Below are 15,154 nucleotides of genomic sequence, written 5' to 3'. Positions count from 1 at the left end.
GACAAATATACAATTGCTATAACTGTTTCTGTTGCTTAATGATAATATTGGTCGATCCATTGCATCCATACCATTGTAATCAAAATTGAGGAATTTCTGCAGATGTGTGCTTTTTTTAGGGAAGATTGTGCCCATGGAACTGCAGTTGTTTATCGGCTGTTTTTGGCGAGGATTCAGGGTGGATACTAGGAGGAAAGAAATTGTAATTCTTTATAAGGAAGACAGAGTTTATAAGATTGATGATTAGATTAGATTACTTAGTGTTGAAACCGGCCCTTCGGCCCAACAAGTCCACACCGACCTGCCAAAGCGCAACCCAACCAGACCCATTCCCCTACATTTACCACTGCCCCTAACACTACGAGCAATTTAGCATGGCCAATTCATCTAATCTGCATATTTTTGGACTGTGGGAGGAAACCGGAGCACCCAGAGGAAACCCATGCAGACACTGGGAGAATGTGCAAACTCCACACAGTCAGTCGCCTGAGGCGGGAATTGAACCCAGGTCTCTGGCGCTGTGAGGCAGTAGCGCTAGCCACTGTGCCACCTGTGATCAATAGATTGCTGAGCAAGTTGTTAGGATCTATCTTAGTTTTATGCGCCACAAAAAGTGTAATTTATGTTTATAATTAACTGCAATTCGCCTGTTACTTCATATTTAAGCTATGTTGATTCTGGATAACCTCAGGTGGCATTTAGTGTTTGCTTTGTTTGATTCCTGAGTAGTAAAATATATCTTCCATTTCAAACTGCAGTAAGTTAAGGCTTCATCCTTTAAATAAAAGTTTGGGCTTTCAGATGTCCCCTTTCTTTAAAAAAAGAAGTTCCAGACTTGAGTGAGATGATAACCCTTTCCGGAATTTTCTTCTCTGGTTTCTCTCGAATCAGTAAATTATACTCCAATACACTGCATTACAATGTTTCCCCCAATACTAACATACTTTCTCAAGCTAAAAACTATAATCAAATTAAATGGTTTATATCGTGGATTATTCAACTACTCAACCCTTTTTTGTCATTCAGATTAGATTCCCTATAGTGTGGAAACAGGCCCTTCGGCCCAACAAGTCCACACTGACCCTCCGAAGAGTAACCCACCCAGACCCATTTTACTTTGACTGATGCATCTAACACTATGGATAATTTAGCATGACCAATTCACCTAACCTGCACATCTTTGGATTGTGGGAGGAAACTAGAGCACCCGGAGGAAACCCATGCAGACATAGGGAGAATGTGCAGACTCCACACAGACAATCACTCAAGGCTGGAATCGAACCTGTGACCCTGGTGCTGTGAGATAGCAGTGCTAACCACTGAGCCACCGTGCCGACAGTAGCTTATCTGATTGGAGTCTTAACACTTTTTCAACCTGCCCCTCCTTCCTGCAGGACCTTTGAGTCCCTTGTCAATTGAAAATCTATCTTTCAGCCTCCAATGTATTTGATGGCCCTTGCTGGGAGAGGACATTTCTAAACAGTAATGACCTTCTGAAAGAAGAATTTCCTGTCTCCTTAGAAGGACTTCCACTGTGGCTAAAATGTGTGCAAGAAATTGTATAACCAGTATTCGCATTTTTCACTTAACTACTATAAATCAATATCCAGCTGTGACAAAGAGTCTATATACTTATTAGGAATAGAATATATTTAATCCACCATTGAAAAATTAGGATTTTGTTTTCGGTAAGTTATGGTCTAGAAGGCAATAATTTAAAAAGATGGTGAAACAGATTAAGTAGTAAAATTCAAAATTGAATTCAATATGTATTTAAAAAGGAGATATTTGTTGGGTTTTGTGCAAAGAAGCATTTTGTGAAATTAAGTGATTTTTCAAAGAATTAACAGGTCACAATGACCCCGATCCCTGTTGATCTAATAGTTGAAGTAAACATTAGAATTTCTTAAATCTTTCAAAAGCAAATGTTGAACGTTGAAGAATTCCTCTAAGTTCTTGTTTGTAATTTTACAGGTGGTGCAAGAGTTGATTTGCTTGACCAAGATGGCCATAGTCCTTTGCACTGGGCCGCCCTTGGTGGGAATGCAGATGTGTGTCAGATCCTGATTCAGAATCTGATCAATCCTAATGTGCAGGATTATGCTGGAAGAACACCTTTGCAGTGTGCTGCATATGGAGGTTACATTAATTGCATGGCAGTGCTCATGGAAAACAAAGCTGATCCCAATATACAAGACAAAGAGGTAGTCTATCAAATATGTTGTCAAAGAGAATGTTGTTGCTATGCAGATAATGCCTTTTTTTCTGTTAAGTTTCTCAATTTTCGGATTTCTTTGGTAGAATGGATTTCAATTATGCAGTCAATAGCTTTTGCATTTGTTAGTTTATTAAGATCATAATAGAATGTATCTCTATTGAATAATAACTTGATTTTGAACATTTATTGTGATTCAGTACCTGCCAGGACTTAGATTCTTCATTGAATGATTTTTTATAGCGGAATCTGTACATTCGGCTGATGTCAAGCTAACTACCTATTTGCCTTCTTCACCACCCTTTCTATCTCTACTGACATCTTCAGGGATCTATGGACTTGTACACCAAGGTCTCTTTGTTCCTCAGTATTCCGAAGGAACCTAACATTCGTTGTGTATATCCTTCCCTAATTAGACCTCCCAAAATGCATCAACTTGCATTTATCAGGAATAAATGCCACCTTCAGTTGTTCTGCCCAATTTACCAGCTGATCAATATCAGACTTTAGCCTGAGACCATCCTCCTCACTATCAACAACACTACCAATTTTTGTGTCATTTGCAAAATTACTAATTATACCTTCTATATTCATGATTTGGAGGAGTTGGTGTTAGAATGGGGTGGACACAGTTTAAAAAAAATCACACAACACTAGGTTATAGTCCAAAAGGTTTACTTGGAAGCACTAGCTTTCGAAGTGCTGCTTCTTCATGAGGTGATTGTGGAGCAGGACCATGCTGCACAACCACCTGATGAAGCAGCACTTTGAAAGCTAGCGCTTCCAAATAAACCTGTTGGACTATAACCTGGTTTAGATTAGATTTTTAGATTACATTACAGTGTGGAAACAGGCCCTTTGGCCCAACACGTCCACACCGCCCCGCTGAAGCGCAACCCACCCATACCCCTACATCTACCCCTTACCTAACACTACGGGCAATTTAGCATGGCCAATTCACCTGACCTGCACATCTTTGGACTGTGGGAGGAAACCGGAGCTCCCGGAGGAAACCTCACGCAGACACGGGGAGAATGTGCAAACTCCACACAGTCAGTCGCCTGAGGCGGGAATTGAACCCGGGTCTCTGGTGCTGTGAGGCAGCAGTGCTAACCACTGTGCCACCGTGCCGCCCACTGGTGTTGTGAGATTAATTCAATATTCACATACAAGTCACTAAAATAAATAACAAACAGCAAGGATTCCACAATGTTTTTTTTTCCAGGGAACTTATGAAAGCATTTTGTTAATGCATTTTCTAGATGACTTCTGTATAAAATTTACTATATTGGTCTTGTTACAAGCTCAAATTATGGTATGCTTAATAGTCTGAAAACCCCTAGAGTATTTATTTCTTGTTCTTAGTCACCTTGTAGACATATGCTGATTTTTTAACAATTGTAGAACCCCTATAATGTGGAAGCAGGCCATTCAAGCCATCGAGTGCATGCCAACCCTCTGAAGATCATCCAACCCAGACCCATCCCCTCTACCCTATCCCTGTAACCCTGCATTTCCAGTGGCTAATCCACCTAGCCAGCCTATACCTGGACATAATGGGCATTAGCATGCCAATCCACTTACCTTACACATCTTTGTACTTGGTGGAAACTGGAGCTCTTGGAGACTCCCACACAGACACGACGAGAATGTACAAACTTTATACAGACAGTTACCTGAGGCTGGAATCGATCCCAGGGCCCTGGTGCTGTGAGGCAGCAGTGCTAACCACTGAGCCATGGTGCCACCCCATTACTGTGATGCTTTATACTCATCTGAAACGACAGTGAAGGATTTTGATGCAAGCCCAATAACAGCTTTCTTGGCTTTCCAATAAAAACAAAAAGTGTTAGAGAAACACTGCAGATTTGGCAGTATCTGTGGAGAAAGAAACTGAGTTAACATTCAGTACAGCATCCACAGAACTTTGCTTTTATTTCTGGCTGTCCACATGTGCAGATAAATGATAGTGAGAGGGATGTTGAGAACTCTCTTTCCTGATATTTTTGCAACTTCACAAGCAAAGTCTTCATCTGTTGCCTATCACTAATTGCCTTTGAACTGAATGGCTTACAAAGCCACTTAAGACAGCACTTAAGAGTCAGCTGGAGGACTGGAGGGACATGTAGGACAGACCAGCCAATAAGAACAGCCAATTTCTTTCCCTAAAAGATATTAGTGAACTCTTTATGACTCTGTTGAGAATGCTCCTAGTGGAGACCTAGTTATATAATTTTGAGAAACCAAACCATCCCACTGGTCGATGAGCACTGTTGTCATTGCAGAGATACTCAGAATTGCGTGGCACCTGTATCTTCTCTGGCCCTGGGAAATGAACATCATCTGGGTTTAACAAAGATAAGATTATATCTAATTAGATAAAAAAAATGTAAAATTACCAAATAGTCACCATGAAGAAGATTGAAGCTGTAAAATTCCTTTCTAAATGTTTGAGAAGCAAGTTGATTTACATTCTCAAATACGAAACAGTGATTACACAATTGGTCTTGTTTTTCAGGGACGGACAGCACTCCATTGGTCATGCAACAATGGGTACCTGGATGCTGTGAAGCTTCTGTTGGGCTATAGTGCCTTTCCTAATCATATGGAGATCAATGAAGAGAGGTAAGACATGAAAGCTCTCACTCAACTTGTTTTTCATATTATTTGATCTGATTCAGCTAATTATTATGACCTCTGCTAATGTTATTATTGGACAAGTAAGATCCCAGGCTGAAACTCAACTCGATAGTTTTTTTTATTTTAATGAAGTGGCCTCTTACTGAAACATAAGCATACAATGTTACAAGTTTGTTTAAACAATAAAACAGAAGAAATGAAGATAAAATAAAAAATACCAAACTATTTACATATAACACACATTTAAATATTTTGAAACACACATACTAAAAATATAATCCCATTAATCTCGACAGACACCAGAAACAATTCCCTACTCTATCCCATGCAGGATTTGACTTAGCAATTCCTGGCCATGAGAATTTTCCTTGATTTATCATATAATTTAGTTTGTTATCTGTGTTTGAAATCACCCCTCTAGAGTTTTAACCACTTCTGGTCTGGAACTTTTAAGTAAACACCTTACACTGACTGAACAAGCTGTTAAATTCCAAACTATCTTCTCCCTTTCTCAGAGACAACTGCTTTACACATCCACCCTCAGTTAAGAATGCAACAGGATTGCCCCAACTGAAATTAAAAACATCTCTTTTGTTTCAAGTTATGAGTGTTTACCCAAACCCAAAACAATTCAAAAATCTTCTATCTGAAATGTTAATGTACTGCATTGTTTACATTGTTTACTTGTAAACTCTCCCGATAGATAACAAAAATCCCATTACTGACCAAGACGTCTTTCTCTTTACTGTTGTAAAAATCACCATGGCTACAGTAATTCATATAAGTTAATTATTAAACATCTTCAGACACACAGCCTATTTTTCGCTTGTTTAACTTCAAAGATCCAAACTCAAACATTAAATGATATCAACCACCTTACATTACATAACAAATCAATCATTATTAATAGTTGACCCTAAGTATTCCCCGAAAGCACAAGAGAAAAATAGGGGTGGAAAGGTTTAAGAAGTGAATTCCAGATCCAAGGTGACAGCGCATGTCTTCGTATGGTAGAGTGAAGAGAATGGCCAGAATGGACAACAGGACAGAATTAGAAGAACACAATGTTCTTAGAAAATTGTAGCAATGGAAGAAATTACAAAGATGTGGAATCAGAAAGGGCATGGAGGAACTTCAAAATATGGATAAGTTAAAAATTGGGGTATCGTTCACCTAAGAGCCAGTGAAGATTGGCCATGATTGTATTGAGTGGTGGAGGTGGCTCAAGGGGCTGTTACTCCTATTTCTTACGTTGTCATATTTTTACAATATGGTAAATTCAGCAGAAAACCTTATAGTGTACAGTAACTTCAAAGTGAAGAATCTGTATTTGTTTAATTAGTACACATTTTTAGCTGATGGATTTTCAGAAGCTGCACTATTACTTTTAGTACTTATACTACCTTCAAGACTACACAAAATCAAGCTATTTTCAGAGCAATCTTCAAAGCTGTTTGAGACAAGGACTGTTTTTGACTTGTGACAATAAAATATAAATTACCTGGACAATTCTTCACATTACTGTGTAATGACTGATTTAATACAGGACTATATCTGTTATGGTTGCAGACTGATGGACCAAAATACCTCACGATTTTAAAGAAACAAGTAAAATAAACAAAATTATAATGAGAAAAAACTGACAAAGACTCCAAGTCTGATAACAGGTTTATGGCACATGGACTGAATTGATGACAGCTGTGCCAGTATTCAAGCTTTCTAATTTCAGTAAATGTGTTCTTAATTATCGCAAGCAGTTTAACAAGATTAAAGGGAAAACGTTACTTCCTCTTAAAGCGAAACATAAATGGGATGCATCAGCTACAGTGTAACATACCTACTCCCCCATGTTGCAACTTTCAGTTGGTGATTCAAGTATAGCTTTAGCAGAGGGTTCAGATTATATTGTTTGTCCGTCTTTTCAGTCTAATTCAGAGGTTACCACAGAGATTTCTGGCCACGTTGATTGTTTGGAACAAACTTAATGGGGCAGAACAAAATCTGACTCGATTCATCTGTACTACAAGTTGTTCTGCTGTAACACGTTTTGTAAACGCGAATTTGCTATAACACAATTGACAAATTAGGGACACTGTTTCTAAAGCACGAATTTGTAAAAAATGTTTTGGCTGTAACACGATTACACCACCAACACTTTAAGCGCTATTTATAAAGCGCGATTTTTCTATGACACACAAGAATGCAACCATCGTGTTAGAGAAGAACTATTTGTACTTTAGTGTCATGCATGATTTGGCAGGCCTTCTCACTGAAAATGCAGTGACAGAAAAGAAGCTGCTGTTTCATTATAATAAGTTATTTTTTGTTACTTTGGACAATAGTGAGCTGGGCACAGTCTCTTCTGATCTGACACAGATGGAAAGTATCTCTCTTGATAGGTCATCTCTTTTAAGATTATCCAGATGTTAAGGTTATACTGCAAAAACATGTTCCAAAAAGATTACTGCTGGGAACATTAGTACTATTTAACTAAATGACTTAGACTTGAAAATTGAAGCTCTTAGGGAATAATTGAATAGTGTTATTTACCTTAGAGATGACAGAGTGGAGACTCAATTAAGATGTACAAAATAATGAGGGGCTTGGAGAAAGTGGATAGGGAAACTTATTTCCCTTTGCAGAGCGGTCAGTTAGAAGAGAGTACAAATTTAGGTGATTGGTAGAAGAATTAGAGTGAATATGAGGAAATCATTTTCAGCCAGAATTTGGTAATTGTCTAAAATTCGCTGCCTGGTTTGGTAGTTGAGGTTGGAACTGTCAATTTAGTTAAAAGCAACCTTGATCTCCACCTAAAGCAGTGTTAACTGCAAGTCTATGACCAGATGCTGGTAGGTGGGTTAAGGAGGAACGGCTGGTTTATTGAACGAGCATGAGTATGATGGGCTGAATGGCCTGTTTCTGTGAAGGAACTTTTTTTCTATATTCTGTAGAAATCAAAAGTATAAGTTCAAAGTTGCAGTCAATGCTAAATTGTCCAAAAGATCCAGTGATGAACTGGTACACAATATAGGATTACCATAAAAAAGACTCATTTTACTAAAGCTTTTCACATTGCCTGAGAAATGAATCAGCAATATCCTGACCAATCAGAATCAACCTATCTTGTCTAAAATGTAAACTAACTGTTAACTGTCAATTATTCAATGGTGCATGCCTTTACCAATCAGGGTATATTTGCTAACCAGTCAACACTCTCCTCTCATGAAGTATACATTTTGGTTTTCCCTTTAAACTTGTATTCTTTCCAAAGGTCCTGAGGAGTACAAGATAAAAAGCTTAATCAAAATGTATCATTTTTCAGCAGTGCTCAATTTCTGTACTACCAAACAGCTAAAGAAAATTTACTTGAACAATGTCAGAACTGAGATATTAGCTGGACAGCATAGGCAATGGACAGAAATGTGTGAAAGTACAATTCAAATGAGAAAATTAGAATCTTGATATTTAAAAAAAGAAAATCCTTACATGCTGCAGAATCTCACTAAGTGTAATTTTCACTTTATTCTACAGCGAGCAACCTATGTTTAGTGCACAGTACACCTGGTTATCTTTGCAGTTCCTGAACTTTCCTTTTGCTAAACAAGCATTCCTTATCCGTGCAATTGCATACGTGTGTTATTGTATCTTTAAATCTTGCCAAAAATGGGGAAGATATTTATTGATTTAATGTTACCCACTTTTTTTCTCACATTTCCTGTGTATTCCATCAAGAATTCCAAAACATAACACAAACATTGGGAGGTAGCATTCTAAACTCTGTACAAATTATTGAACTTTTGCACACAATCTTTCATTATACCTTGCAATAATATTGTGGGCAGACAAGAGTGTGGTGCTGGAAAAGCACACAGGTCAGGCAACATCCAAGGAGCAGAAAGGGCTCCTGTTCCTCGGATGCTACCTGACCTGCTGTGCTTTTCCAGCACCACACTCTCGTCTCTAATCTCCAGTATCAGCAGTCCTCATTTTTGCCTAATATTATAGGCACTCAGGGGCCCAGCCTGTAGAATCAGTAATGGACAGGAACTCCCAAGAATCCTGAGGCAGTCATGCTCACATGTTGCCGAATTCATCAATGTAAATTATATCTTCAGTCTTGATATTATCTCAGTCTAGAACAAAGTTGCAAAACATTTAACAGGTGCAAACTATAAAGCTTCTGGAATAAATGGAATTCCTGCTGAAATTCTGAAATTGAGGAGAGATATACATCAGGCACAACTTCACATCCTCCAGTTGGGAAGGAGTGCATGCCAGGAGATCTCAGAGTTGATGTAATTTTGACCACATTCAAGAAGAGAAATAACTCTGATTGCAGTAAATACACAATACTCTCCCTGATATCTGCTTCAAGGAAAACAAGAATCCTCCTCAGTGCCTCCTCTCATTGGCTGAAGAACTCCTTCAAGGGTCTCAGTGTGATTTTCAGTCATCAAGAGACACATTAGATATAATCTTTACCATATGATAAATCCAAAATGAAAGGAACAGTGCTAACCACTAATTACGGCCTTTTCATCCGCACCCGACTTTTTGATTCTGTCAATTTAGCAAGCTTGTAGTGTATCCTCCTCCAATTTGGCTTCCCTCTGAAATTTTACACTGCCCTCTACCTAATCCACACTGGCATTCAAACTGATCTTCACCAAAAAAAAAAACCACAGACTCCATCTCAGTGAAGACTGAGTCAAACTAGTCTGTATGTTGCACCAGCCTTCTTCTCCATCTTCCTCTTGGCAATACTGCACCTCCCTCCAAAAAATTATCGACAGGAAGATAATTTACTGAATAGATGTTCAACCTACACCACCTTCATTCCAACACCAGTATCACTGCAATGTTAGTTACGGAGTTTCAGTATGCAGATAGCACTTAATTAGCTGAATCTTAGTCAATTCCTCCTCCACAGCTAATGAGAAGATATGCTCCTCACTAAACCAAGAAAACTAAGATCCTTGTCCAACTAGTCCCATAGAGTCAAGGCAGTAATCACTCAAAAAGCAACTCCACTAAGTAGAATGTGTCATTTGTATGCCTGATACCAGACTCCAAAGCAGCTGACCTACACACAACTCAGTTGCAGCAGAAGATTTCCAGAAGGACAGTGAAAACCCTTTAGAGTTGCCCTCAAAGCAATTGTCGGCTCGTGAGAGTCCCTGGCTTGTGACTGCCCAAAATAAGAAAGGTACCAAACTGGAGATTTGCACCAGGGGTACTGTCTACAGTACTAGTCACCTACTTATGGAAGGCTGTTAATGCGTTGGAAGCAATTCACTGACGGTTTACTAGACTAACATGAAAGATAGCAGCAGCTGAGTGGGCTTGTCCCCTTTTTTTTTCTTTTTTTTAAATTTGATTTTTGCTATTTACTTGCCTTCTGGAGAAAACTTGGTCATGGAGGCTACAATGGAGACAGCACTGTGGCTTCATTGGGTCCAGAGCGTGGCAGTGTCTGGGGGCCTGGATCAGGACTTTGGCAGTCAGCTAGAAGTCCAGAGTGTGGCAGTAGTTTGGGGCCTGGATCAGGATTTTGACAGTTTGAGATTGAGCCCAGTGCAGGCAGAGAGAGAGAGAGCAATGTGGCGGTGAGGGATGACCTCAGTATCTGCAGAGAGTGCAGGCATCCTGAGATCTCCCAGAGAGCCAAAGCAGAGGAAATTGAGCTTATGTAGGGAGTGCAAGCCCAGCATGGCTAATTACCTCAGAACTTTTAATTTTATTTCTTTATTTTTCAGCTAAGACAAAAAAGAATGATCATGTTTAACTTTTTTATTTTCGTTTTTTTTCTACTTTTATGTAAGATTTTGTACCTAGGTACCTTTGTACCTAAGATGGCACTGGAAATGGAGACACTGTACACTTCCACTGTACTCAGGTACTTCTGTGCTTGAGTACATGTGGCAATAAAATATAATTCCATTTCTAATTTTAATAACTAGAATGAGCAGATTGCCTTATGAGGAAAGTTTAGAGAGGCTGCCCATTTCCTCTAGAGTTTAGAAGAGTCAGAAGTTACTTAATTGAAAGATAGGAGACCCTGAGGTGACCAGGTGGATGTTGAAAGGATACTTCCTCTTGTGGGAGAATATTGAACTAGCAGTCATAGTTGAAAAATGAAGGGTCAACCATTTAAGATAGAGACAGGTAACATACTTTTCCCTCATAAGGTTCTGATTCTTTGGAATTCCCTTGCTCAAAAGGCAGTGGATGCAGAATCTTTAAATGTTTTAAAGGCAAAAGTAGGTAGACTCTTGATTACGAAGGGAATGAAATGTTATTCAGCTATGCAGGACTGGAGAATTGAAGTTAAAATTAGATCAGCCATAGTCTTATTCAATGGCTAGCAGGTTCAAAGGGCTGGGTGGCCTACTCTTGTTCCTTATTTTATGTTCAAACACTTCTAGAGACATTCTTGGGAATGTGCAGAAGCTAAGTTAAGGCAATATCAATAGTGCAAAAACTTCAGACAAATGTCCCACATATGATAGTGTTTGCAGATTACACATTATTATATATCGCAGAATCCATTGAACAGAATGGAAGCAATTCACCCTCCATTCAAGGGGACTACCCAAGAAGAAGAACGTAGATAGAAGCTGCGAGTTCAGAGTGCTAATTTTCTCAATGTACCTCATAAAATTGTGATAATTGTAATTTTAGATATACTTCCAGTTATTTACTTTAGATAATGTCATTCAGATAATGAAAGTGAGATCTTGCCAATGGATTATAGAACCAAGATTTTAAAAAGTCGGGAACAAAGTAAAATAAAAAATTATGAAGATGTGTCTACGACAGACTAGGTGTCCATGATGATCTAATAAATAAATAAATGATTTATTGTGGTTTATATTGTCATGTTTTTCTTCCCTTTACCCTCGCCAAACTGGCAAAATAAGCTTCAGTAAACTCTTCAAACAATTACTGAAGAAGAGTGACCAGGTTTTCTTTTTAAGTAACAAGTGAACAACTCAATAACTGTTTTGTTAATCTTTTATACTGGAAACAGAACAACATCTTGGAAAAAGGGAAGAAATTTATATCACACCTTTCATAACTTCAGACAAGTCTCAAAACACTTCACAATTAATTAAGTATCTTTAAAGTTAATGTTGCACTAATGACAGCTGATTTATATGCAGTAAATCACACAAACTGCAAAGAAAGAATGATTTAATAATCTATTTTAGTGTTGGCTGATTGAGGCATGAATGTTGACCAAAAAGCCATTGGGCTAATTATGCTACCCCCTTTGAAACAGCAGTCATGCTTAATCCAACGTTCCTTTGTTTTTTTGGTTTATAACATTGCAAGTTTGTCATCCTCAAGAATCTGTTGAACTTCACTTTTTGAAAACTATTTGACTGAAAAAAATTCTCCTCATTGTACCTCTAGATCTATACAGATTTTTTTTTTATTTCTATGACGTTTGGTTATTAATGCACTCACCAGCTGAATGACTTCATTCTGCACTGTTTCCATGATCCTAACTCCAATGTTATTTTTAAAATAATGCCATTGAGTCTATTAGTGACACCAGAGATGAGGCTTTGACTGTGTCCATCACTCTTGATGTGGTCTCCTCTACATAGGAAGACAGGAAGGCAACTCGCAGAGTGTTTCAGTGAACATCTCTGGGACACGCACCTCAGAACCCCACCACCCTGTTGCCGACCACTTCAACTCCCCGTCCCACCCCACAAAGGACAGGCAACTCCTGGGCCTCCACTACTGCCAAATCGAAGCCACCGGATGACTGGAGGAAGAACACCTCATCTTCCACCTTGGAATCCTTCAACCACACAGCATCAACATCGACTTGACTAATTTCTATATCTGCCCTCCCTACACCTCATCCAACCCTCTCACTGGGCACCACCCTCTTGACCTGTTCCACCTGCCCATCTTCCTTCCCACCTATCCGCTCCACCCTCCCCACCAATCTATCACAATTGCCCCCCCATTTGTATCCACGTATTACCTTTCTGGCTACCTGTCCCCCAGTCCCACCCCCCACCCTTCTATTTAACTCTCAGCCCCCTTCCCCCTCCACATTCCTGATGAAGGGCTTATGCCTGAAACGTCATCTCTCCTGCTCCTTGGATGTTTTTCCAGCACCACACTATTTGGCCCTGAATTTAATGTCCCAACTCAGAAACACAATGTCCAACAATGCAGTGCACCTGCTCGTGCTGCATTGCACTGGAGCCTAAATTTTTTTCCTCAGGTATCTAGGGCTTCTGACTCAGATGAAGGAATACACTACTGAAACAAAGCTGAGACCTGTAGTTTGATTATGTTGTTTAATGTAATGAACTGCTCCCTGTCTGAATGCTACGACAAGTTGTAAAAATCGCAATGCATGTATCACAACAATAAATGTATCTCTATCAGGTTGAAAGTTTTCAGATTATATAAAGAATAAATTAAATTGTGTTATTATGTAAGATCTCTGACACATAAAATCTGATGACTAGTACATTAATTAATTCCACTGGTTCTTTATTGCAAGTAAATGTGTTTTATTTAATGTGTTGTATTCTGCACACATTAAAATCTGGCCACTGCCCTACCCCATTACTTACAGTAATTAAGAAACACTCAGTAGATAACTGTCCAACCAAGAGCTGAGTGAGATTGGCAGACAGTGCTACTTAGAGATGCAGAAATGTTTCGTTCTTGTTAGTGGACTAGGTGTAAACAAGACTTTGATATCCTGCTTTAGGGGATAGTGCTTGTATAGTCATATTCTACAGCATGGGGAAATGTTCAATGGAATTGTGCAAATTTTACAGGCAGTTTGGCAAGATGAAATAAGTTCACGCATAGCTAATGTCAAAACATGTGACGAGCAAAGGAATGGTAAGTGATGCCCAAAAACATCAGCCTGAGGCTTGATTCAAATTGAGCCTTAGTGTGTCATCTGCATGAAATACTGAGTTCTGAATGTTAATCAAGTATCCTGGTGCAGCTAGCCAGAAGGATGATTTTGATGCTACCACGTCCATTTTACCCTTATATTCAGTTTCTGACTATTCCACTCCACTTCCATAATATTTCCTGCCTCTGAAGCGCTTCAGTTGCTTTACTGCTGGAATTCTCATCCATGCTATTCCCACTTCCAGACTTCAACCCTCAATATGTATTAACTCATCAAAAATCCTGCTACTTGTATTCTAAACTGCATCATTCATTCATGTGTTCGTAAGAAATAGGTGGTAGCCATGATGTGTAGGTGCTGGTGTTGCACTGGGGTGGACAAAGTCAGAAGTCACATGACACCAGGTTTATTTGAAATCACAAACTTTCAGAGTGCAACACCTTCGTCAATGAAATGATTCTCCATGCTAAGCTGGTTTCAAACAGTGCATAACAATCGAATGGCACAGCTAACTCTGGAGCATGTTATTTTTACTGCGCCTCTTCAACCAAAACCTCCTGGGTTTACCTTGGTCATCTTCCATACAATGAGTTTCTAATTTGAACTGGGTTACTAGTGAGAGAGACTGAGTACAAAGGGTGTAGTTCTTCAGACATAGGGAGCCCACATGTGTACTTAAACTCATCCAGTTTTTTTTTTCATTGAATGGGATGGGATGCCAGCAATTGTTGCCCAATCCTCCTTGTCTTTAAACTGAGTGACTTGTTAGCCCATTTTTGAGGGCATTTGACATATGGGTCAGGAGTTACAATTGGATCAAACTATGTTTAGGTGGAAGATTTCCTTACCTAAAGGGAATTGGTGAACCAGATGGGCTTTTATGATACCAGTGTCAGTTTTGTGACACAATGTTTGAGACTTGCTTTCAATTCCAAATTTTATTAATTGAGTTTGGTTCCACCAGCCGTCATGGTAGGATTTGAATCAGTGGCCCCTGAGCATTAGCCTGAAATTTAGTTTCATAGCCCAACAATGTTATCACTGTGCTACTATCTTCTAAGTAGATAGACATTAAAACACAAAACACAAAACTTCAAAAACATCCCTGGAATATTACCTGAGCCACATTACAACTGACATGGTGAAGGACTTATGCCTGAAACGTCAATTCTTCTCCTCCTGGGATATTGCCTGACCGGCTGTGCTTTCCAGCACCACACTGTTCGACTCTGATCTCCAGCATCTGCAGTCCTCATTTTCTCCTGCAATTGACATGGTCAAGCAGATTACACAATTATCTCTGTGGCTCAACGAGTGGTGTGGAAGAAGTAATTTCAGTTCTTGGAGCATTGGCATATGTACTCAGGGAAAATATATTCAGTTGGAATACCTCCACT

The 15,154-nt window shown here is 39.1% G+C and overlaps 1 protein-coding gene across 12 annotated transcripts in view; it reads left to right on the top strand.

Annotated features, from left to right (window-relative positions):
- Window positions 1-15,154, top strand: part of invs (inversin) — a 279,900-nt gene that overhangs the window by 159,874 nt on the left and 104,872 nt on the right. For all 12 annotated transcript variants that reach the window (XM_043690027.2, XM_043690031.2, XM_043690029.2 and 9 more), the window contains 2 exons: window positions 1,975-2,204; window positions 4,734-4,840. In XM_043690027.2, coding sequence (XP_043545962.2) covers window positions 1,975-2,204; window positions 4,734-4,840 — 337 coding nt within the window. The remainder of the gene's footprint in view (window positions 1-1,974; window positions 2,205-4,733; window positions 4,841-15,154) is intronic.

The sequence above is a fragment of the Chiloscyllium plagiosum genome, unplaced genomic scaffold (genome assembly GCF_037043375.1).
Source record: "Chiloscyllium plagiosum isolate Xiang-an unplaced genomic scaffold, Cpla_swu_hap1 HiC_scaffold_5, whole genome shotgun sequence".
Classification (NCBI taxonomy): Eukaryota; Metazoa; Chordata; class Chondrichthyes; order Orectolobiformes; family Hemiscylliidae; genus Chiloscyllium; species Chiloscyllium plagiosum.
Note: the sequence above shows the minus strand (reverse complement) of the source record. Positions and strands in the feature narration are given on the sequence as shown.